The following is a 22,234-nucleotide window of genomic DNA, read 5'->3' as shown; positions in this document are numbered from 1 at the left end:
TTGCCTCGAATGCCTCCAGTGCGGGAGAGCCCCCCACCTCTCCAGGCAGCCGCTTCCACCGCCCTAGTGCTCTGGCAGTGGGGAAGCTTCTCCTGCTGCCCAGCCTGGATCTGGGTGCCCCCGGCTCGACTCGATTCTTCCGTGTCCCGCAGGCTGGCACCATTTTGCGGTGCCTCTTGCAACCCCACCCCAGCTCCCTCGTGCTCCTTTCTCGCCTAGGCACACCCGCTGCCAGGGAACACGGGCGGGGAGGCGCTGTGGCGCTCCTGTCCTGTTTGTGGGACTCCTGCTGCGGCTGTGTGAGGATGATGGGCTACATGGTCCCCGGGCCGCTCCCGCTGAAGGGCTCTCCTTTCGTTTCCATGGAGACTCGCAGGGTCACGACGGCTCCAAAAGGGAGGGAAAGGGCTGCCCTGCCTGGCGGTACCGTCCCTCACGCCACTCGGCTTGGTTGCCGCCATCGCGCACAGCGCCCCAAGAGGCCTTCTCGACGCTTTGCGCGTCGCCCCGCCCCCCGCCCCGCCGTGCAGGGCGGCGCCTCAGGTCTCCACGAGGGAGGGAGGGCGAGCGGCGGGGCTGGATTGGCCGCCTGAAATCGAGGCTCCCACGCTACTGGACGCTCGCTCCGCCGATCATTTGCGGGACCCGCGGACGGGCGAGCAGGCAGGGCCGGCGCCGGGCCGCGGCTCCCCGATTGGCGGCGCCTGCTTTTGGCGGGAAGGCGCGAACCCTCCGAGGGCCGGGGCGGAGCGGCGGTGCCCTCGCGCGCGCCGCGTCGGTTCGCTCCGCTCGAGCGGGGCCGGGCCGGGCATTCCGCCTCAGAGCGCCGAGGAGGCGGCCGCGGGAGCCCGGCGCCCAGCCGCCGCCATGGAGCCCGCCCAGCCCCGGCGGGGCTCTCACCACCGCCGCCGCCTCCTGCTGCAGGACCAGCCGCGGCTGCTCGCGCCCGCGCCGGACCGCCGCAGGAGCCTGGGCTGCGGCAGGTAAGCGAGGCCCCCGCCGCTCCCGCTCAGCCCCGCTTCGCCCTCAGCTGGAGGCCCCCTCGCCCCCCAGCCGCGCCCCTCTGTGCACGCCCGGGCAGGCGCCCCCCAACGCGGCGCCCGCCTGAGGAGCGAGCTGCGCGCGGCTCCCGGCGTGCCCCGGGGCTCGCTGGAGCATGCCGGGAGCGGGAGTCCGGCGCCTCTGGGGGCTCCCGGTGGCGGCAGGCCGGCGTGGGGAAGGCGGCCCGTGCGCCGGGGGCCTCGAGCCGGCGCGGCCCCCGCCGCTCCCCCTGGACGCGAGGCGCTGGGCCAGGAAGGGCTTCGCCTGCCCTGCCCTGCCCTGCCCTGGGGGGCCCCCTGGCTTCGCTCGCCCCCTTCCAGCCGAACAGCCCCGGAGGGAGCCGCTTTCCCCGCCCTGCGCGTGGGGGTTTGCTCCTCTGCCACGTCTCCCTCCACCACCTTTTCCCCAAGTGAAACAGCCCCGGTTACATTAACCTTCCCTCCAAGGGGAGTTGCTCCAACCCAGGCCTCGTTTTAGTTGCCCTTCTCCGCGCTTGATATCCTTTTATTTATTTTTTTAAGGTGCAGTACAATATTCCAAGTGTGTTTGCACCAGAGATTTCTATAAGGGCAGCTGGCAGTTTATTTTCAGTTCCTTTGCTGGATATGCTTAAGATGGAATTTGCCTTCTCTCCTCTGCCTCCTCCGCACACCAGCAACCATGTGTTGGGTTAACACTTTAATCAAGCTGTTGGTCGCAGCTCCAAGATGACTTCCTTGGTCAGACACTGCTAGCTCAGGTTCCAGCAGCTCATCCTTGAAATTGGGATACTTTTGCCTCATTGTGTATTACTTGATTGACCTTCAGCTTTAACCACCTGAAATAACTTGGTGGCACTGGCTGCTTGTTTATGACTTAGGGGAAGAGCATTGGTCCCATTATAGATTCCTGCAGGACCCCAATGGGATAATCTAGTATTTATCCCTGTTCTGCTCTCGGTGCTTTAATCAGTTAATGATCCATGAGAAAACCTCTTTAGTTTTTGACTGCTAAGTTTGCTTAGGAGTCTTCAGTGAGGAATCTTGCAAAAACTTTTAGGAAGTCCAAGTATGTCTACCCTCCCCTATTGACACTCTAAATGAGCTCTTTTAAAGTTGTTCTTCTTATTCTACAGAAGCCATGGTGATGCTTTATCAACAAGGCTTTAATTTCTACATAGTTATTAGTTTTATCTTTAATGATGTTTTTGGCTGTTTTATCCAGATGTAAAGTGATCCGTAATTTCTTGAATTTCCTTTTTTTAAAACTTAGTGTTGCATTGGGTATTCTCCAGTAGCATGGAAGCATTTGGTTTTCAGTGTGGTACTATCCCTTCTGGATCTTTGCAGTAACTTGCCAGAAGCAGTACATGTTTTAAGGCCTCTAATGTGTATCATGTTCCATTTGAAAGCTGTGGGAAAGCTTCATGTTTGCAGTGTGCCATGGGATAACAGTAGCATTTCTAAATCTTTGCAGCTCGAATGAAAATTATGTACAGATGTTAGAAGCAAGGAATGTCAATCTACAAAGGACGTCCTCTTCTGATTCTACAGATTCAGGTTTGTGTCCTTTCATCCCTAAACCAAAACCTGTTAGTTTTTTTTCCCAGATGAAACATTAGTAGAGTCGGAGTGTGAATTGTGAAGCCCCTGGTCTAAATGTCAGCTCTGCCGGGAGCTCATTGGAGCGGTTCAGATGTAATGTTCCGAGTCCTCATGCTGGTTTGGAAAACTGGGAGCATATTGCAAGTCTGCGCTCTGATTTCCTTCCAGTCTTCTTGGTTTGATTAGGCCGTAGCCTGCTACTTCATCTGAGCTAGAGAAGTTTAGGTCACTTGGTGGTTTATACATACATACATAAAAGCTAGGCAAACTAGCGACAGGCTGTTACACGTGAACAGAACCACTGGGTCATCATTCAACGCTTTAGATTCCCATTTGCTGTATGGAGGTGGCACTGGGCCAATGCAGATTTATGTTTGCTGCTAATTTGTCCTGTTCCCCGAAGAGTGTGACTGCTAAAATTATTTCTTTCCCATAGGCTGCTGTATGGACTCTCCTACCCTGCTCAGCATGAAAGACCTTGATGAAACGTATGTACAAATTTTGCGAATTGTTTTGTTCTGCATGGTGTGTAAAATTGCTTATGGGCCATCCTGAAGGTCTCAGGTTGAGGAGTTAAATAAAATACTTACTGGGAAGGGATGTTTGGGGCCTCCGCGCTACAAATTTGTAAGGGTGCTGAGGCTTTTCTCTTAAATTGGAGAACCAGATTTTTCAAATGTTGTGGCCCTGAGCAGCTGGACAGTACCCACTTGTGTTCTGAGTACTTTGTACTGACTATAATTCAGGTAATTTAAATGTCCAAACCTCCACACACGAGTGGAAGATTCTGGGCTGGTTCACCCAACATTTAAGGCCATGTTGGCTTCGACTAGGACTCCTCCTCAGTCCTCCTGTCAGCATCCCAGGAGATGACAGCTACCAAAATGTGGCAGAGCAGGTCTTCTAGGCATTGTTGATTTCTCTGCCTGTGCTTTTGCCAAATCTGTTGTGCTGGTTCGCTTGCAAGCAGTCCAGCGACTCTGGCATTGGTGGGAACGCAGGCTGGATACACTTGCAGCCTGGAGCTTCGCTTCCAGAAGTTATGGAAGCAAGACAACGGTGAAATGTTCCCCTTGTGTTTTTAATACGTTTTTAGTATGAATTTCCAAAAATTGCAGCAAAACCAGAAAGCCCCCCCCCCCCGTAAAATAGTTTTCATTGCGTAAAGGTTAAATATTTCAGTTGCAATCAATGCATGTTCAGTTTATGCATTTGTGAATTACATGTATATAAAGAAGCATACTATTGCCAGAAGTAGCCACTGAACCAAATACTTCTCATCAATATATAAACAATAGTTGACAGGTAGTTTTCAGGTGTGCAGTAGTGGTGTTGGAGGTAACTACTCCCAAACGGCTGTTGATGGGATGGATAAAATGGGGAGGTTATAGCTGAAGGTGTATAAACATTACTGGGCTTCAGGAATGCAAATGATAAAATGAAAAATAATGTAAAGAAACATCTGGAGTGTTTTCCCACTAAACAGAGACTTGGTTTTGTGGAAACACATCCTTAACTTCATATAAAAACAATTTTTGTAGCGCCGTTGTTAATGAGCAGACTTTCTGGAATGGCATTTTTGTGACAGATCTTTTTTTTCTCTGTGTATGTTTCTGTTTTGGTGATTTTATTAGCTCCCTCAGGCTTGAATTGGGATGTTGGTCATAGTTACACATCTGCGCAGCCCAGGCCTTTGGTCTGTCATCTGCAAAAAGACAAAAGCGACTGCCAGGATGGGGCCTTCCCCATGCTGGCTGCCTTGCAATCCAACTCATTCCCCTGTTCTTTCTACCAGGAAATTGCCTTTGTGCATTTTGTTATTCCACAAGGCTTTTTAACTGTGATCAATCCTTTTTTTCCCTGCTTTGGGGCTGGGTAATATTTTTAAAGGTGGGAGATAACTGACTAAAATCAGTCCTGAAGTCCTTGGGTGAGCATCCCAGGGATTGTGGGAGAGCTTGGAAAACCCCTTCCAAGGTTGGAAGCCCCTTCTCTCCAGCCTTGGAAAACAGAGGTGGGGAGCCATTGTTCCTTAATATGAGGCAGACCAGTCAGGATGCATATGTTGGGGGAAAATATATGTTTCAGTACAGTACAGCCTTCGAGAAATGTTGATGTTGGCCTCTAGAGCTGAAGTTCTGCACTTGTTAGCTGTCTCTGCAAGGTGGGAAAATTGGGCTTGGGGATTGGCTGCCTCCATCCTTCGCCCCTCCCCTCCAAAGTGCTCTCACCAGGTGGGCTGAAAAGCCTCGCTAGCCAAAAATACAGGAGCGCTGTGGACAGGGAGGGGATCATCCCCACATGCCTCCTGCCCTCCTGGCTTCAGCCCAGCATGGCACCGGAATCTCAGGGCTGTGGAGCGAGAATTGGAAGGGGCTTAACATGCTGAAGCTGAAGTGTGTCTGAGCATAATTCTGGTTTTAGCTTTCCGAAAAGTACTCTCAAATCTGGGTGGGATTTGAAGCAGGTTACAAATGTCTTCAGATCGTTAAGATGGTGATTAGAGCAGACAATTACATCTGGAAAAGTTAGCTACCCAGGTAATTTTGCTACATAGCAAAAGAGCCTGTTTATCGCTAGCCTCTTGTCCGTCACGCAGATGTTGAAATTCAGCCTGAATTAACTCACGGTTTGTGTATATGTGTCTGTTCTCCTTCCAGTTTTCGGGTGCCCATACGAAGAATGCATTCTCTCCCGGTAAGTTAAACTTAGGAACAAGGCCCTGCTTTGGCAGTGTTAAGCTTTCCCTTCTTAGCTGCCTGCGATTGCAAAGTAGATCTGCCAGACTGTGTACACTCAATTTATAAGTCTTGGAAAAGCCCATATGTTGTGGTGTAGGCACTGGGAAATGCTGCTCTTGGGTTCTGGAGGTGCAAGATTCTTACAGTTCTCTGCCTGGATGGTTCCTAAAACTAGTGTTTGCTTACGGGACCTTGTGGCTCTGACGTGGAAGCTTGTGATCTACGCCAAAGCCAGGCTTGACAGTTGTTCCACGTGGGGCCCGCAACTCCCGGGGCCTTCTGCCCAGCGAGAATCCCAGTTCAGCTCTTTCACACCAGGACTTAAGGCTTCCTCTGTGAATCTGTATGAAGGGTAGCCAAACTCCATCTTAGGCTCTCTTAATAAAATTGGGTTCCTGATGTTCTGCTAAGTTTCTGTCCAAAACAAAATTAGGTTGCAGGAACCTGACACTGGTTTTGCTTTTCCAACTCTTCAGCACAGCCTCCTGGGTTGTAGCCCTGCCTTGAAGAGGAGCCACTCAGACTTGCTGGACTGTGAGGTCTTCCAGTCATGTGATGCTGAGGAGAACAAAGAGAATGTGAGTTTTTTTGGGGGGGGGGTTCCATCTTTCTAGGCCAGGGCAGCGAGCCATGCTGCTGCCCCCAGGTGCTGCTAACAGCTTGCCAAAAAAGCTTAATGGTTCATGTGAAACAGTATTTTTAACACTAGAGATTGTGATGGGGTCATGCAGAGTTGAAATATTTTCTCAGTTACTCAGATGCTGTTGCAGGCAGTATCTCCCCCACAATGTATGTTTGCTGTTGTGCCACACTGAACATGAAATACCTAGTTGAGCATCAGCAGTGAGCTAAAGTCAGAGTTCACAGATAAAGTCTGTGTTATTGAGCTTGCTTTGGATCCAGATTTAATCATGCTTAAAGCAGACTAATTGGAATCCACGAAACTTAGGTCAGTCTAGACTAAATTCAGTCTTGTGGATTTCAGTGGGTGTTCTCTAACTGTCACTGAATCGCGATCCAGTCCAGTGTTTTGAATGTAGCAGTCTGTCAACCATGTTCCTACTCCTCTTTTGAACATTTTGCTATTTGTCTTTTTCCAAAGCTGCGGGGCAGCATGTTCTCAAGTTTCTGCATTTAACCTGTTCCTGGTTGCCCCAGGCTCCTGACAACGTGGGTGTGCTTCAAGAGGCATCTCTCAGCGGGGCAGTTTCTCGCTCCAGTGATGTAGTTATGGAGAAATGGCATCTGGAGATTTTAAGCTTGCAGTAGATATTCCTTCAGAGATGCAGATAGTGAAAGTGACCTCTACCTGTCTCCCATCATGTCTTGTCTGTAATTGTGGGATGAATTGTTCTCGTTACACAAAGATTAGCTGGGAAGCTTAATGAATAGGGTTGTAAAACTTGAGAGATGATTGCAGTGGAACGAAAGAGGTGGTCAGTTTTCTTTGAGTGATGGCTCCACCAAAGAGGAATGACTGCACACCCTTTTTAGGCAATGACACAGAGTTTTGAGCAGTTTTGGATTGCTGAAAGGAGTGTCTTGTTCTCTTTTCTTAAGGAGCCCTTTGAATTTAAGAAGCCAACAAAACCAGCTTCTCGTAGCTGTCTGCGTATCTCATCCCTTGAAGATGAGAAAGATGCTTCGGAACTGAGGCAGAAGCCTGAGACGGCACTTTTGGTATGCATTTACAAGTCTGAGCATGAGGGAGCGGCCCCGCTCCAGAAGAGAGCGAGGCATTGTTGTGGTTGCACTGAACACTGAGGGTCCCTTGCTGGTTCGCCCAGGCTTCTAAACCAGATGCCAGGAGTTATGCTTAATTCTGCCTACGCCGACTTTAGAATGTACTGTTTGGGAGATGTACACAAACCGGCTGAATCCCTTGTCTTTCTGCTGCATGGGCACCTGGCCGCTTGTGGAAAGGCCTTCTTGTGGCAATTTGGACCCTTCAGCTGTCTTGTCACTAAGCACCAAGGTCTGTTTGCAGGAAGAGACTTTGCTTTTGCACCTTGGTTTTTGCAAGCTATTGCTCTTTCAGCCGCTGCACACCTTTAGTAGACATAAATCTGGGTAAGAGTCACTAAGGCCCAGAGGAAGAGTAGACAGTGTGCAAAACTGACCTCTTCTCTCCTGCTCTTCATTTGGCCGTGCAGCTATAGTCCTGGGGAAAAGACTTGCTCTGTACAATCATCAAGATATTGTTTGCTTTAGTTTTGTAGTGGTGGAACTTTTGACCAAGATCTTGGAGGCTACAGCCCAGCATTCCTGAGGCGGCAGTCCCGGAAGGTGTCAGAAGCGGAAGATGACGACGATGGATTCTTGGAGATCATTGATAGTCAGGATGTCATTGTAAGTGAAGATGCAGTTGCCTCTCTATTCCATACTGAACAGCTTGAAAACTTGCCAGGTGGAATGTGCCCTGGATGTAGCCATCCTCTGACCTGGTTTTCCAGCAGTGGATTCAGAAGCAGCATACCAGTAATCACTGTTCTTTAAACAGTGGCAGAAAGGCCTTTCTTTGATGCCTCGGGAAGGGAATATCAGCAGTGTGGTGCCCCTGCACTGGGAAAAACATTGTTTGGTCTCTGCCGTTCCCACTTCAGAAGGAGGGAGGCCTCTGGGAAGGGTTTCCAAAGTAGCTCTGTGGGTGAATGAGCAAAGGTCCCGATCCCTCAGGGCAGGCCGTTCAGGAAATTCAAGGTTCAAGGCCCGCACTTCCGATTTCTCTCTGCTGTCTTTTGGGCCAGTGGAAATTTCTGAATGGCTTTCAAAGGCGACCCCTTGAATAACATACTAAAATAATCTGACCTTGAAGAGACCATTTGGCTAACTTATCTGAACGGAACTTACCTTGCCAGATCACCAGGCTTTTCTGAAAAGGCACTCCTGGTGGTCCTGCATGGACTGGAGATCCACCTGGAACCCATCTGCGGCAAGGTGCCTCTCGTCTGGCCGTTGCTGTGCCATGGAATGACCTTCCAGCTGAGAATGTGCATGTGCCAGCTGTTTACTTCTCATGTTTGCCAACCAGTACTTCTGTGCAGGCCAGTCACTCCTGATAAATCAATTCCAGCCATTCCTTTATTAATGGATTTGCCTGGCACTTGCTGATTTGCCATTTATTGTACACTGTGGAACAGTTTATACATTCTGAAATAGAGAACTCTGACCAGGTCACTCCTCTCTGATGAGAGTCACAGCTTGCAGACCAACCAAAGTTGGCAAAAGGTGTTTCAAACTCCAGAACTGATGAAGCCAGACTTAGAAGTGCCTCTGGCCTTTGAAGGAGGTGGCACCTCCCGCCTTGACAAGGCCAAGCAGACACTCCATGTTCAAGCCCCACCAGCCACAGCACTGCCTCCTCGCCGGGGTTTTCAGTCCTCCTCTGGCCCACTACAGTGGACTGCTGTCCTTTCAGTGCATCCGCCACAGCTTCTGACTCTCACTCTAAATCCCAGGCAACCTCAGTGAAAATCGTGAAGGGCACAGTAAATCCCCAGAGGCTCTGTCGCGTAAATGCTGAGGAACAAGCCCAGCTTTTCGTGTCGGAACGCTCCATTTAGAAGATCTTTGCAAGCTTCTAAGAGGTTCTGGAGCATTAACAAGGCTGCGCCTGCCCACCCATATCCTAGGATTAAAAGCAACCGGCCGAGTTCTGCGTCCAGCTCGCACCAGAGGGAAATCAGTCCCGGTGCTGGTGGGAAGCACCAGCTCATCTGCAGTGCCTGCTCCAGCAGGGCAGTGCACCACAGGCAGGGAGAGTTGAGTTGATACCGCGTGATGCCTGGAACAATCACTCGGGCGCACTTAGAAACTGCCCTCAAGGCCACTGGCAGGGCAGTCAGTCCGTAGTTTAATTAGCTTTACATTTCAGCCAAGTAAAGCTAATTAAAGCAGTTCCAGTCGTTGCCAGGAATCGCTTTTGTGCACTGTAACTGATGCTGAAGGTCCTTTTTTCAGGATGATGGAAAGGTGCCCTCTGACATGGCGAGGCTCTGGACTGCTCCCCTGGTGATGATGAAGAAGAGAGAAGAGAGCCATGTAAGTTGGTTGCCTTGTTCCCACGCAACTTGAGAGCGGGGCATTTTGACGCTCCTAGAACAGAGAAGAGCCCAATCTGTGTTGTAATCAGCGGATGCCAGCTTTCGTGCTGTTCCGCCTGACTGTTGGATGCCGAATCTAGTGTATGATCTCTGCATTGGACGCTGGACCACCAAGGCTGGCTTCACAGTTACTCGCCCATATCGCTGGAGTGCAGGTTCCTTTGTCGAATTGTGCAACTGATTGTCTCAGCCGAGTTGCGAGGAGATGCAAGAGGAGTGCTCCGCCTGGGGCTGCGATGGCTCTGCATTTCTGCTCCTCCTCCTTCCAGGCTGCTCGGCCCTCCGTCTCCCCAGCAGGGAGCTCTCCTCTCGTCAGCGCAGCGTTCCAGCTCCTGTGGCAGAGCTGGCCGCTCCTGCCCTGGTTGCAGACTGGAGGCAAACAGCCGCCTGTAGTCCACATCGATGCTCCTTGGCGGTGCTAATGCTGCTCTGGCTTTTATCTAGAATAAGCAGTGCCGGCTGCTGAGCATGGAAGGCAAGCCGCACGGTGCGGCCAAAGCCGCCCTGAAGAGAATGGAGCGGTCCCAGGAAGAAAATGCCCCAGGCTGCAGCAAGAGGAGGAAGAATGTCTGCAGAGCACCCTCTGAGGAGCTGACGGTCAGTGGCCGAAGGACGCACGCCTGACTGCAGAGTTGCCTTTGACCGAGCTTGGCGTCTGGCTACTGTGCTTTGAGTCGCGGGCTCTTGCTAGAGCACCAGCTCGGCCTTCCCTCCCCTGCTCCCCCCCAAGAGTGGTGCTTTTCTGTGGCACAGCCCAGAACTTGAGGGACAGGAAAGATTTGGCAAACTTGTTGAGTGCGTAGTTTTTGAAAGGAACCGGGCGAGCACACAGGGCCGGACTTCTAATGGCGTGGAGCACAGAGGTCCGTCGGCCAGGGGTGAGCAGGTTGTGACGGGTGTCCGTGTCCTGGCCACAGGCGGAACAAGCGTCCCCCACCCTCGTTTGCTTTCTCGCAACCCTCTTGTGAGCAAGAGAGGATGTGGGCATGGAATTGTGTGGTGGCAGCTTGTCTGCCGTTCCGCTGCTCTTCTCTCCCACCTGCTTCAAGCATTCCCCTTCCCTTGCTTGGTGCCAGGAAGGGGAGAGGTTTGGGGAGGAGCTGCTTTGAGGTGGCTGCCACAGCCCCTTCCTGGGTGGAAGGCTGGGGGTGAGGACTGCATGGACAGTCCGGAGCCCCTGCCTCAGGGTGCCTTGTGCAGAGCTTCCCCTTCCCAGCAGGAGCCTCCGAAGCTGCCAAGTAAGGTGGAATGGTGCGGGGGCAGGAAGAGTAGATGCGGGGCAAGGGGGATTTGCCGAGCGGAAGCGTGCTGCCCTTTTCTTGCAAGCTCGCTCCCTCTGCAGACCTTCCCTGGAACCCTTCTGTAAATGTAGATTTGCCTCCTTAGATTTTATATCTTTGCTCCTGCTTGTTTTCAACCAAGCTTTCAAAGTACCTGAGAATTGTCATTGTCTCGTCTTCCTTGGTCTGCTGCTGTTTTTCTGAAGGCCAAGGAATTTGCAGTTCCTTTTTTACTAAACCACCCGTCACAGAAACACAACCCCTTCTGTGTCTTACTCTGCCTTTGCATCTTTCCTCTTTAGGAAGCACTTGTAGTCGCTTCACCCTTTCTTCCTGGGTTACATTCAGCTCTCACGATCTGTGGCAGTTTCTCAGCCCTTTCCTCTGGCCCACATCCTCTTGGAATTGGAAGCCTGCAATACTGCAAATGGTTTATGACTAGAATGCGTCCGTAAGCATCGCATTTTGAAATGTGAGGTGGTAAAAGCAGCAGTCTTGTCTTTCCCTGTTTCTTCAGAGTCTGGTCCTGGCTCAGACACAGTCTTCCTCCTCCGCCTCTTCAGCTGAGATAGAGAACATCCTGGACAGCGACCAAGGGGACCTTATTGGAGACTTTTCAAAGGTAATGCTGAGTCTTCCTAGCCACCCTGCCCTAACCCTCTGACGTCTCCGCTGAAATGCCCTAAGTGGGAGAAGGGCTTGTGTGCTTGGCTCTCCTTCATTCTGCAGTGAGATGGCCATTTCCTCATTCTGAGCAAGGCTCCTTGTGTTCTCTGCCTAGGTTTACCTTTTCCACACTGTCAGTGGGAAGCATCAAGATTTGAAGTACATCGACTCCGAAATGGTAAGCAGCATTGGCCGCATCTCCGCAGAATTAGTAGCCAGCGTATCTGCTGGATGCCAGGGCGGTGTGTTCGAGGTTTGACCCTTGACCTCTTCTTTCCAGATTGTTGCAGTTTTGAATGGCAAGTTTTCAAGGTTCATTAAAGAGTGTGTGATCATCGACTGCCGATACCCTTATGAGTACGAAGGTGGCCATATCAAGGTTTGGAGAACTGCCAGCGTTGGTTATTTGCAGCCTGGTTCATTTCACAATAGGATGAATGCCAAACCTGGGCAGGTCAGCCTAGCATGGGCAATGTGCTGGCTTGGCTGACCACGGTGACCTGCTTAGCCCTTGGCATGTGTGGGACGCAAGCCGCTTGGAAGGCGTTTGCGCAGTCTCAGCGGGGTTGCATGGCTTCTTGGAGGAGTAAAGAACCCTCAGGTAACCCATGGGCTACTGAGCTACAAGAGGGCTGCTTCCCTCTTCAAGCCATGCCGCCTGGGTTCAGGTGACGGGACAGGCTGGGCTGCCTCCACCAAAAGGCAGCGTGCCACAGTGATGCCTCAGTGTCTGAATCGGAACTGGAATGGTTAGTGGAAATGCCAGAGCGAATGAGCTCTGAGATACACTCCGTTTGGGGACCCCACTGGAAGAGAGAGTGGGGAGAGGTTTAACTTTATTAGGCCACTGATCCAACAGTAAGTCAATCAGGTGGACCAACAAGGTAACACCCGGCGCCCCTACCATCCTGTCCGCAAGTGGTGTGAACCCTCCCAGAAGTGTGGAGTGGTGCACACTCCGTTTGGTGGAAAGGGGGAGAGACGAGAATTCCGTTGGGAACCAATCTCTAGCCTAGGCAGAATGAACCTCGAAATTAGAGGGGTCATTAACTTGACAAAGGCACCTTGCTAATGGTCTTTATATTGCTCACTGGCTGGCCAGGTTTAACATGAAATGCTGTAGTTTGAAGACGCTGCCTTGATTAGTTGGACAGGCAAAGCGGGGAGAGGTTGGAGGGCAACCTGCATAGGTGAGGAGGCAAACAGTTCCCCCCACCCTCAAACCTCCACAAATGGAGCGACTGGGGCGTGGTTGCCGCTGGTTGTGCTTGTACTGGGCCGTTGGCGATACTCAGAGTAGGCTTTCCTGCCAGAGAAGCAGTCACCTGGCCCACCTCACTTGGATGCTCTCGGATGCCAGGGAACATGGGGTCTCTTTGAACAGGGTAATGAAACACTGAAATGTTTTAATTCAGAGATTTCTGTGAGGTTTCTTGTGCAAAAGGAAACTTTTTGAATGGTAGATAAACAACAAGGGTGGAGAAGCAGACGCAAGTGGCCCGACTTGGTGAAAGTGGCCGGAGAAGGAGCACGCGCCCCTCCTCGTGGTGGTTCTCGCGGCGTTCCCGTGGCTCTTCCGAGTGTCTGTGGTCAGTGCATGACCACGCGGACAGCACTACTCGCAGGGGTTTCCCAGCCAGGGAATGCCACTTGCCTGGCACCCTCATGGTGGTATTGATGCATTTTAGTCATCCCAGCCCCCTGACATTTAAGATCTTTTTGGCACAGTTTGTGATTTTAGTGATGCAGTGTGATTGAGCGCTCTTCTGTCTTTTAGGACTTTTTAATACTTAATTTTTAACTGTTCAAAGAAAACTTGTCTTTGAGTGATGCGTATTGTAGGTTAAACTGGAAGAGTGATGGATGCAGAAATGGGGGTATCATGTCAGGTGCCCACAAACCAGCCCCTGGCTTTCCTCTGCTGCCAGAGCTCCTGTGTTAAACTGAGTTGGGGGGAACCTGGGCTGCACCTTCTCACCTGTGAAAACCAGATTATCATGAGCTCTGGAGTGATGCTGGACCGAAGGGATGATCCGGAAGACGCAAGCATTGGGTGCAGTGGCCTTTCTGGTGCTCCCTCCAGTTTCATATCTTTTGACCAGCGACTCTCCTTCGCAGGGCGCTGTCAACCTTCCCATGGAGGAGGATGTAGAGGCATTCTTGCTGAAGAAGCCCATCTTGTCGTCCGGCAACAAACGGGTCATTGTTGTCTTCCATTGCGAGTTCTCATCGGAGCGGGGCCCCCGGATGTACGTAAACAGAACGCTGTGCTGCTCACGTCTTCTTTGGTGCAGGCCGGGGCCTTTGGTAACCCGTGGCTTTGTATGCGGCTGTTTTAAGTATAGGCAAGCCGAGATCACGGCCTGTTGGCTCCTTAGCGTGGCAGGTAACGCTTAGTTGTGCTCCGTGCTAAAAGGAGCATGGAACTGATGTCCAGTCAGAAAGACTTGACAGAACTGTCGTGGCGAAGGAGTGCTTGGTCAGCCGCCTTGGGGTGAGCCGTGAATGAGCTGGTGCAGAAAAGTGGGAATGGGGTGGGTGGCAGTTACCGGGAGGGAATGGATTTGTATTTTGGAAAGGCCTGGGGGATCGAGCTGCTTCCCGGACGCTGAGACGCAGCGTTCTGTGCTCAGGGGTCTAATGACATCCATGCATACAACTCTGAGAGCTGCACAGAATATCCTGAGCTGTTTCCCGCCACCCTTTGCTGCAGGTGCCGCTTTGTCAGGGAGAGAGACCGGCTCGGCAACGAGTACCCCACCTTGCACTACCCTGAACTGTACGTCTTGAAAGGGGGCTACAAGGACTTCTTCTTGAAATGCAAGGTAAGCGTAACTTCACTTAATTTTGCAGTTCTTTTGCTTGTGAAATGAGCCGTCGGAATTCTGCCCCTCTCGAAAGCTGGGAGGCAACGTAGTCCTCGTCAGAGATGAGTTAAGCCGGGCTTGGTGCGGCCATGAGAGACGGCAGCTTGACCTTGTCCAGGTTTTCTCCGATTCCCTGCATGGGTGCTGTACTGCCAGGGTTTGAGCACATTTGGACATGGACCTGTGCGCTGACAGCAAAGGGAGAGCCAAGCTCTTCATATACTGAGAAGCGTATTAACTCCTGTGAAATGGCCGGTCATTGCTGTCTGGCGCTCCTTCTCGAGGAAGTCAGTCCTTGGGCAGCATCCACCGGGCTCTTGTGAATAGTCCGTCCTGCCAGATCCTTTTTGCACTAGGGAGAGTTGGTGCCTCTTAGAAAAAGCGGAACCTCTTGTTTTCGGAAGGAAGTGATCTGGCAGCGCTCCCTTATGTGAGCCCTGCTGGACTGCCTCCTTGCGGAAGGAATCGCCTGGAGTGGCTTCCGGCTGGGGCCCGGAAGTGCTGAATCGGCATCGGGTGAGTGGTGGGGGCCGCTTGCGCAAAACAGTTGGTGTGCTGGAGGATCAGCCGGGAGGACGGTGCCCCGCCGGGCCCCAGCCTTGGCTTCCTTTCGTAAGCGGCTCTTGCCGCGTGGCCAGGGCAGAGGGCGTGCTTGGCACACGCGCGAGGCCCCATCCCGGGCATCGCCAGAAAAAGACCCCTGCTGGAGACCTCGGGAGAAGCGGTGCCAGCGTATGACGCCCCCTGGAGCCAGGTGTGTATGAGGCCGTTGTCTGTGCAGCCGCTGCTGCGCTGGCACTCTCGGAGCGTGTCACGTCCCTAGAAGGGTCGGGAAGCAGACTGTGGAACTGGCAGCAGCTCCAGGTGCTGCACTCATGTGGTCCACGTGGCGTCCTTCCCCCTTCGAGCCCAGACTCAAAGCAGGAGTCGCTTGCAAGGATCTGCAGACTTGGGCTTCCTGAACGAGGCTTGACCTCTGTCTAGCCTCAGGGGTGTTTGCCCGGAGCTGCGCCCCTGCGGGTCTCCAGGAGACGGCCTCCCCGGCTCCACTGCCTGCTCCATGGTCAGGCGTGCCGTAGTGAGCAGACGGCTGATCCCAGCAAGCGAGGAAGAGTGGCTGGCGGTGACGCTAAGGAGGGCTCACGGGCTCTTCGCGGTAGCAGTGGGTGTGCACTCGGTGCCATCCCGGTCCGGCTGGATTAGTGCCTGGCAGGCCCTGGGCAGAGGCGTTACGGGGGCGGGGGGGGGGGTCTGCTGCCTGGCAGAGCTGCCGTGCCCGACTGGAAGGGGAAAGTGTAACCGACGCAGGCGCTGAGACGGTGCACACGAGAGCTGCCAGGGAATCGTGGGGCCCTTGAATTTGTGGGCCTCGCAGAGAAATACCTGACGCTTTCTCTTGCAGAGCTACTGTGAGCCCCAGGGCTATCGCCCTATGCACCACGAGGACTTCAAGGAAGACCTGCGCAAATTCCGCACAAAAAGCCGGACGTGGGCAGGCGAGAAGAGCAAAAGGGAACACTACAGTCGCCTGAAGAAGCTCTGAGGGATGGGCTTGTCGACCGGATTCTGCCCACCTGCCCAGCCCTTGGAGGATGGGAGACGCAAGCTTTTGCTTCGGCTGTGGTCCTCATGGGATTGTGTTGCTCCTCATGCGGCCTTTGCTTTGCTGTCCACTGAATCTCTTCCTGCAGGCTGGTGTGGAGTGGTGGTCTCGCCCCTCTCACGCATGGACCCCAGTGGCTGCATTCTGGTGAATCTGGGAGTTGCGTACCTATTTATCAAGACAATCCATGTAACCAGAGTATATATGAGAAGCGGGAGGATGTAACTGCCTTGTGGAGTATTCATTGCAAGCTATTTTGTGGATTTTAAAGTGGTGCCTTTTTATTTAGTACAGTCAAATGAAGCTAATTTTATCTCTGTGGCTGAGCTACCTGGATCGATTCATGGCCCTGTTCAGGGCAGCCAGGAGGATGAGACTCTGGAGTGCTGTCCTCTGAGCTGCAGCTCTCGGGTGTGTCCTCACCTTTGTGTACAGTCAGTATCATACGTGAGTGTCTGGAAGAGACGTGGAAAATAATTCGTGGAATTTGGTTAGCTTTTCATGGGAAAACATCTATGTGCCGTCAAACATGGAGTCGGTTTGTCAGGTTGTTGACTTATTCTCTGACCTGGTGGCCTTCCCTGCTTCATCAGAGAGAGACCTGGGGGTGGGGTGGGGGTGGCACTTCCCAGAGGTCACCGAGCAGCAGGTAATCCTTGGCATGGCCCAGTGCCAAACGTAGCCACTACATACATGCGCACCGTGTGTGCGCGCGCGTCTGCGCGCGTTAGGGAGGTGGGATTGTGGGGTGTTGCTGAAGCGATCATGGTGTGTGCCTGCCCTGCCCTGTCCTAGCGAAGCTGAGGGTTGCGGCTCCTTTGGAGAAGTTCGCTCTCTCGTGTGCCTTCCTCAGGCAAGAAGGTTTACGAAGGCCGGCATTTCCCTCCCTGTTAAACAACGAGGGATGGAGCTTCGCAGAGGCTTTGTGAGCCGCACAGGGTGAAATACAGGGCTCATGTCAGCTCGCTGAAGCTGCTGTCTGACATCTCTCCAGGTAGCTAAATTGTGGCAGTAGAAGGAGCTGCAGTATTTGAATCCTGGCCGGAAATCTCACTGCAGACGTTTCAGCCCTGAGTTTGTGTCTGTGGTCACAGTTGCAGGCAACACTGAACCATGGATCGTTGCTGCATACCAGGCTGGAGCGAAGAATCACAAGAAACCAGTAGGCTGCCTCTTAATGGCAGGGGTGGGGGCTGGCCTATTGGGCATCCGTACCTTGGTGAAGTTGTGTCGCATTCGCATGAGTGGCTGCACCGTGCTCAACATGGCACCCCTGGTATATGGACACCGGCATGGGCAACGTTTCTGGGGCAGCTCGAGGATGCCGGGCCGGCCGGGGGCTGTACGTCTCTCTTGCCTGCCTTTGCTTCTCTCCCTCGAGCAGCCAGCTGCATTTCATCTTGAAACATTTAATTTACACCCGTTATTTAAATTATCCCACCAGCGCACGTCAGCACAGCATTGCCGCCAGCATGCTCTGTTGTGACCGTCCACGGTCGCGCCATCCCACCGTGAGCAGCTGAAGCAGCGCCTTGCACCGCAAGCCCACCGAGGCACAGGGCAAGAGTGTCTCCGAGCAGGTTCTTTTGCCTTGGGGCATTAGGTGCAGACCAGAGGGCATGTTGAGCCCCCGCAGGGGAGAAAGCAGGATTGTGCAAAGGGAACGGAGCGGAGGCAAAGGGAAAGCGTTGTGTTCTTTGGTCTCCTGGGAGCGGTGGCGGCAGTTGTGAGGAGAGGAAGGATGCGAAAGCTTTGGTGCAGCAGAGGAGAGAAAGCTCGTAGCTGCAGCGGGCGCCATGGCTGGTCTTGTTGTCGGGAGGCACATGGGAGATCAGAGGCTGCTGCTTCTGCGGGGCAGAACCCACATTTGGTACTGCAGTGGGGTGAGGAGAGCACAGAAAAAGCGGCGGCGGGAGGCCCCGGCTAGCAGTGCGGCGGGTGCTTCCGGGGTGGAGCTGGGCAGCCTGTGCTGGGCTGCGTGCGAGGGGTGGGCTGGCCCCCCGTGGCTGGTGCAGTAACGTCGCTCCCCTCAGCTCTCCTCCTGCAGCTGAGGTGTCCTGATGGGAAGTCCTGCGGTGCAGGCCGGCCTCTCATTTGGCAGTTCGAAGGGTGGTGTGGGGACCGCCCTCGAGCTGCTCTCTGCCGTCTCCTCCATTCTTGAGAGGCACCAACTGCCCGCCGGACCATTCTGCCGTTTCCTTCCTGATTTCTTCCTGAGAACATTCCCAAAAGTGTTGATTTCCCCTCCCCAAACACACTTCCTGGTATTGAGACCTGTGTATTGTTCGTTCCAAGTTGCTGTTCGCCTTTTTAATTTGACATTTGCACACGATTTCGTTCAAGGCTGGATGGAATAATGTGCTTTTAATATATTGTAAATGTTTTTAGGGTGAGGGGTTATTTGAATGACATTAAGGCTCCTACAAGGGGGTCTTTGAAAGCACCTGCATCTGTGACCTCAGAAAATAAACTACCCACTACCCAGACTGTCTTCTCTTCTTTGCCTTTGAGCGGATGGTGGGAGGCGTGGCGAGAGGGATCCCTTCCTCCAGGTGTACAAACTGTGTCCGTTTCGTCAGGTCCAGGCAAGATTTGCACAACATTGAAATGCATCACCTCTCGGGACTCACCTGGAGTTGGCTTCACACCCTACTGCTTTTTCAGCAAACCCTGAAATGAAAGGCCGAGTCTCCCTCTGGAATGTGGCTTCTGTTGAGTGGATGGGGTACATGGCTTTTCTGATTTGCGCATGGGGTGGCGGGGCGCACGCAGAGTCCCAGCTCGTGCAGGGGCGGGAGGAACATGACAGGAGCACGTGCGTGCAGCAGAAGCAGGCAACAGGTCTCCCACCTCATCCCCAGCGTGTGTTTGGGCTCGAAGAGTGGGGCAAGTCTGTGTTAATTTCAATTTCAAAGCTTTCCTGTAGCGCTCACTCTCAAATCATTGATCTGCTCAGATAAATCAAGAAGCAACTGGACAGCCATCTGAGAGGGGTGGCTGAACTTGGTGTCCAACTCTATGATTCTATGATTTCTTTAATCAGCTGTTTGCTACAGAATATTTTTTGAATGTGCCTTAACATCTGTCAATTCCAGCTGTGTCGGGAAAAACCCTCTGTAGAATAACTTCCATCTGTGTCCAAGGGAACAATGACTGACATACTGCAATCATTTCACTGGATCCCAAAAGCAAAAGAGCGCGACTCAATTGTGGGCCATTTCGGCCTCCTTGCTGTGTCAGCCCCAGAGTCCCCACTGAGTGGTGCTGTTATCCCAAGCTCCACGTACTGGTGCATGTCCCTTAAGAGTTGGGGGAAGGAGATAAACATGGATACTGAAAACTGCCCTGTGATGGATCAACAGTGTTCCAGGATTACAGAACGTGCTTTTGCCGAGGGCTATGCAGCGTGGGGAGCAAGGCTGGCCTTTGTTTGGTATGGAGGTCTTACAGCTTTGTTTTCTCCTTAGCAAATTCTGTTAGAATTTTTAGTCTAAAAACTGGGGAGGAGGGCTGCTCTGTTGCAGAGTGGGATGAGATGAAGACAGGCAGTGACAACTTGCAGGCTGTCTTGTGGCAGGTTTATTCTTTGATTCCATTTCTTGGATTTGGAGTAAGATAATAGCTGGGAAATGCTCTGCACAGTTAGGAGTGTCATCAAAGCGATAAACGATGTCGTTATCAGAGAACCGGATTGACAGCACAAGCTGCCCTGCACTTAGTCGGGCTTGGTCTGCCGCTTCTGCATTATGCAAGTCATCTCAATAATTGATGGTGTGCCTCTTTTGGCGCCGACGTAGCCGGTCCTCTGTTTTCTAGCTAAAATTGCAGGGTAGTTTTCATTTATTAATGCTGACACTTTATGGTTTCTGCCGCAGCCCTTGCAGAAAGAGGGCTCGGTGTGGGTTAGCGGGGTGTGGAGGAGGTGTTCTCTCGGATCCAAATCTATCTCCACTTCCCTGAAATAGACAAGCCAAGCAAATTAATGACAGTGTTGGCATGAGAGGCTCCGGATGTCCCTTGTACACACTGCCAAGCTTGGTCCCTGGAATAAGGGGTAACGTTTCCTAAAATTACATCCTGGCTTACACAAATTTCTTTGGCAGCCCCGAACTCAGGTTATGTTCCTACAGTCTGCTTTACAGATGTTGCTTCTTTTTAATACAAACCAGCCTCATTTATGGCTTTGGTTAATAATATATTGTGGCTGCTATAGAGAACTTGTGTGATGCTTAAGAGTGCTGGGTGGGGAGTCGGGAGGACCAGATTCTAGTTCCTCCACAGCCACAAGGCTCGCTGGGTGACTTGGGGCCAGTTGGTGTGTCTCAGCCTGTTTGTTTGTTTATTTAAAGTTTTCGTATGCTGTCCCCTTGCTATATAGCCTCGGGACGGCTCACATAATGAGCTCCCATAACCCTAATGCACCTCATGGGGTGGTTGTGAGGATAAAATGGAGAAGAGGAGGGCTTTGTGAGCTGCCTCGGGCTCCTTGTAAGAGGGAAAAAAATAAATACTAGCATATAAATCCAATAGTAAACAATACTCTGCCGGGAATTATGGTCAGCAAACTTAGAAGGTGAGATGGCACTAGAAGCTGCCAACCAAGATCTTTGCAGCTGAGTTACTAGAAATGAGTATGAAATCTGCCAAGAGAATTCTGTGCGATTCCCAGCGTTGGCATTCAAGTCAGTTTCTGTACATTGGTATTTTCCCGTAACGTTTTGTCTGAAGTGGCTTGCAGGCATCTGGAAAGAGAATGCAGTGCTCAGGCAGAAAAAGAGTACAACTGGTGGCACTCATTATTTATTAGATTTACATCCCACCGTTTTCTTTTTTGAAGAACTTGAAGCAGCTTACATCATTCTCCCCCTCCTGCTCTTGATTTTATCCCCACAACAACAGCCCTGTGAGGTAGTTTGGGCTGAGTTACTGTCACCCCGTTGTCTCCACGGCTGAATGGGGACTAGGACCCAGGTCGCCTGCGTCCCAGAGCCATGCTCAACCACTGCACCGTGCTGGGTCTCGCTGTTCGCATGTACAGGGCGGTATTCACTCGTGGGACTTCTGAGCCGAGAAGGAAGGGCTGAGCGTTCCCTGAGCTGATGCGGCTTCCCCGTCCCGTGCCCAGCACCCTTCCCATGCAGGCTTCTCTCGGAGCTCGATCTTGCTCTTGCAGGGTGCCACCTATCGCGGAGGCTGAGGGCTGCCGGCATTTCCCTGCTGTCCTTTCACTGGTGTGCAGACTGGGGAAAGGGGTAACCCCTCACTCCGAGATTGCTTCTTTCCCCAGGTAACACACCTTCTCGAGAGCCCGTCCGTGTCTTTGTGGTCCTACTCGCCCAGCCTCCTCTCGGCACTCGATGTGCCCGGCAACTCATTCTTGCCACAGTGAAGGGTCCTGCCATTCTTAATTCAGGAAACAAAGCATCACGCATGTATGAAAAGCAACTTTCTCTAAGGTTGCCAATAAATAAGAAAACATACGCGGTCACCTACCTAGCAGTACCTGAGTCTTGTTTCCTCCTGCTCTAGCTCTCATGCACACACTTGAGAATTCTGGCCTTTGTCAAAGGGACGGAAGATGCCTGCTGCCTTGAAAGTCCCGAGGAAATGTGTGTTCTCAAAGGCACCACTGTAGCACCAGTATCGTGAAAAGGCAAGAGGGGCCTAGCTGAAGCTCGCGGGGCTGTGTCGTGCACGGCGGGATGCCAAGGCAACCTCGAAAAGAGGCACAATTTGCCCGCACCCAAGGAACTGCCTTGCAACTTCGCTGCGCGGTGCCTCGGGATGGGCCTAGCCTCCTGCCTGGTGCCATCTGCAGCCACACGCATGCCCCTGCCTCTGTGGTCCCGTTGGGCCGTAGGTGCGGGCAGACCCTGTCCGTGGGAGGGAGCTTCACTGAAAGCGGTCAGGTCTGGTTTCTCCTGCTTTCCTGTTGGGAAAACGTGTCGTCGTAGAAGCTCTCTGAACCACTTTCATTTGAAATCGCGAGCTCGTTTCCTTCCACAGACGGGCTGCTCCCAGAGTGTCCGTGCCCTCTAAAAACAGTCGTTAACGAAGGTTAGAGATTGCCTAATTCCTTCACGAGTCACACAATGGCACTACTAGTGATCGAGCTGGTGGGAAAAGCAGTCCAGAATTATTTTAAGTATGAAAATAAGGTGCAGGTTGCATTCGAGAGTAGAACCTTTGATTCCTGGATTACTTAAGTGTTTGAAATAAGGTTCAGGTTGCATTCGAGAGTAGAACCCTGCATTGCGGAAATGTTCTTGTATCCAGGGCTATCAGGCTGTCTCCAGCTTATGGCAACCCCATGAATGAAAGTTTTCCAAAACACCCTGCCAGGTGCCAGC

At 52.4% G+C, this 22,234-nt stretch overlaps 1 protein-coding gene across 1 annotated transcript; it reads left to right on the top strand.

Annotated features, from left to right (window-relative positions):
- The first annotated feature begins 867 nt into the window (after nt 1-867).
- On the top strand, nt 868-17,838 carry CDC25A (cell division cycle 25A). Its single transcript, XM_044419542.1, has 15 exons — nt 868-983; nt 2,497-2,579; nt 3,061-3,112; nt 5,285-5,321; nt 5,842-5,943; nt 6,926-7,045; nt 7,577-7,714; nt 9,326-9,406; nt 9,913-10,065; nt 11,266-11,370; nt 11,530-11,592; nt 11,695-11,793; nt 13,533-13,663; nt 14,128-14,239; nt 15,684-17,838. The coding sequence occupies exons 1-15, from the start codon at nt 868-870 to the stop codon at nt 15,822-15,824; spliced, it is 1,533 nt and encodes a 510-aa protein (XP_044275477.1). The 3' UTR covers nt 15,825-17,838.
- The last annotated feature ends 4,396 nt before the right edge of the window (nt 17,839-22,234 follow it).

This window comes from Varanus komodoensis, unplaced genomic scaffold, assembly GCF_004798865.1.
Source record: "Varanus komodoensis strain SLA01 unplaced genomic scaffold, ASM479886v1 scaffold104, whole genome shotgun sequence".
In the NCBI taxonomy this organism is placed as follows: domain Eukaryota; kingdom Metazoa; phylum Chordata; class Lepidosauria; order Squamata; family Varanidae; genus Varanus; species Varanus komodoensis.
Note: the sequence above shows the minus strand (reverse complement) of the source record. Positions and strands in the feature narration are given on the sequence as shown.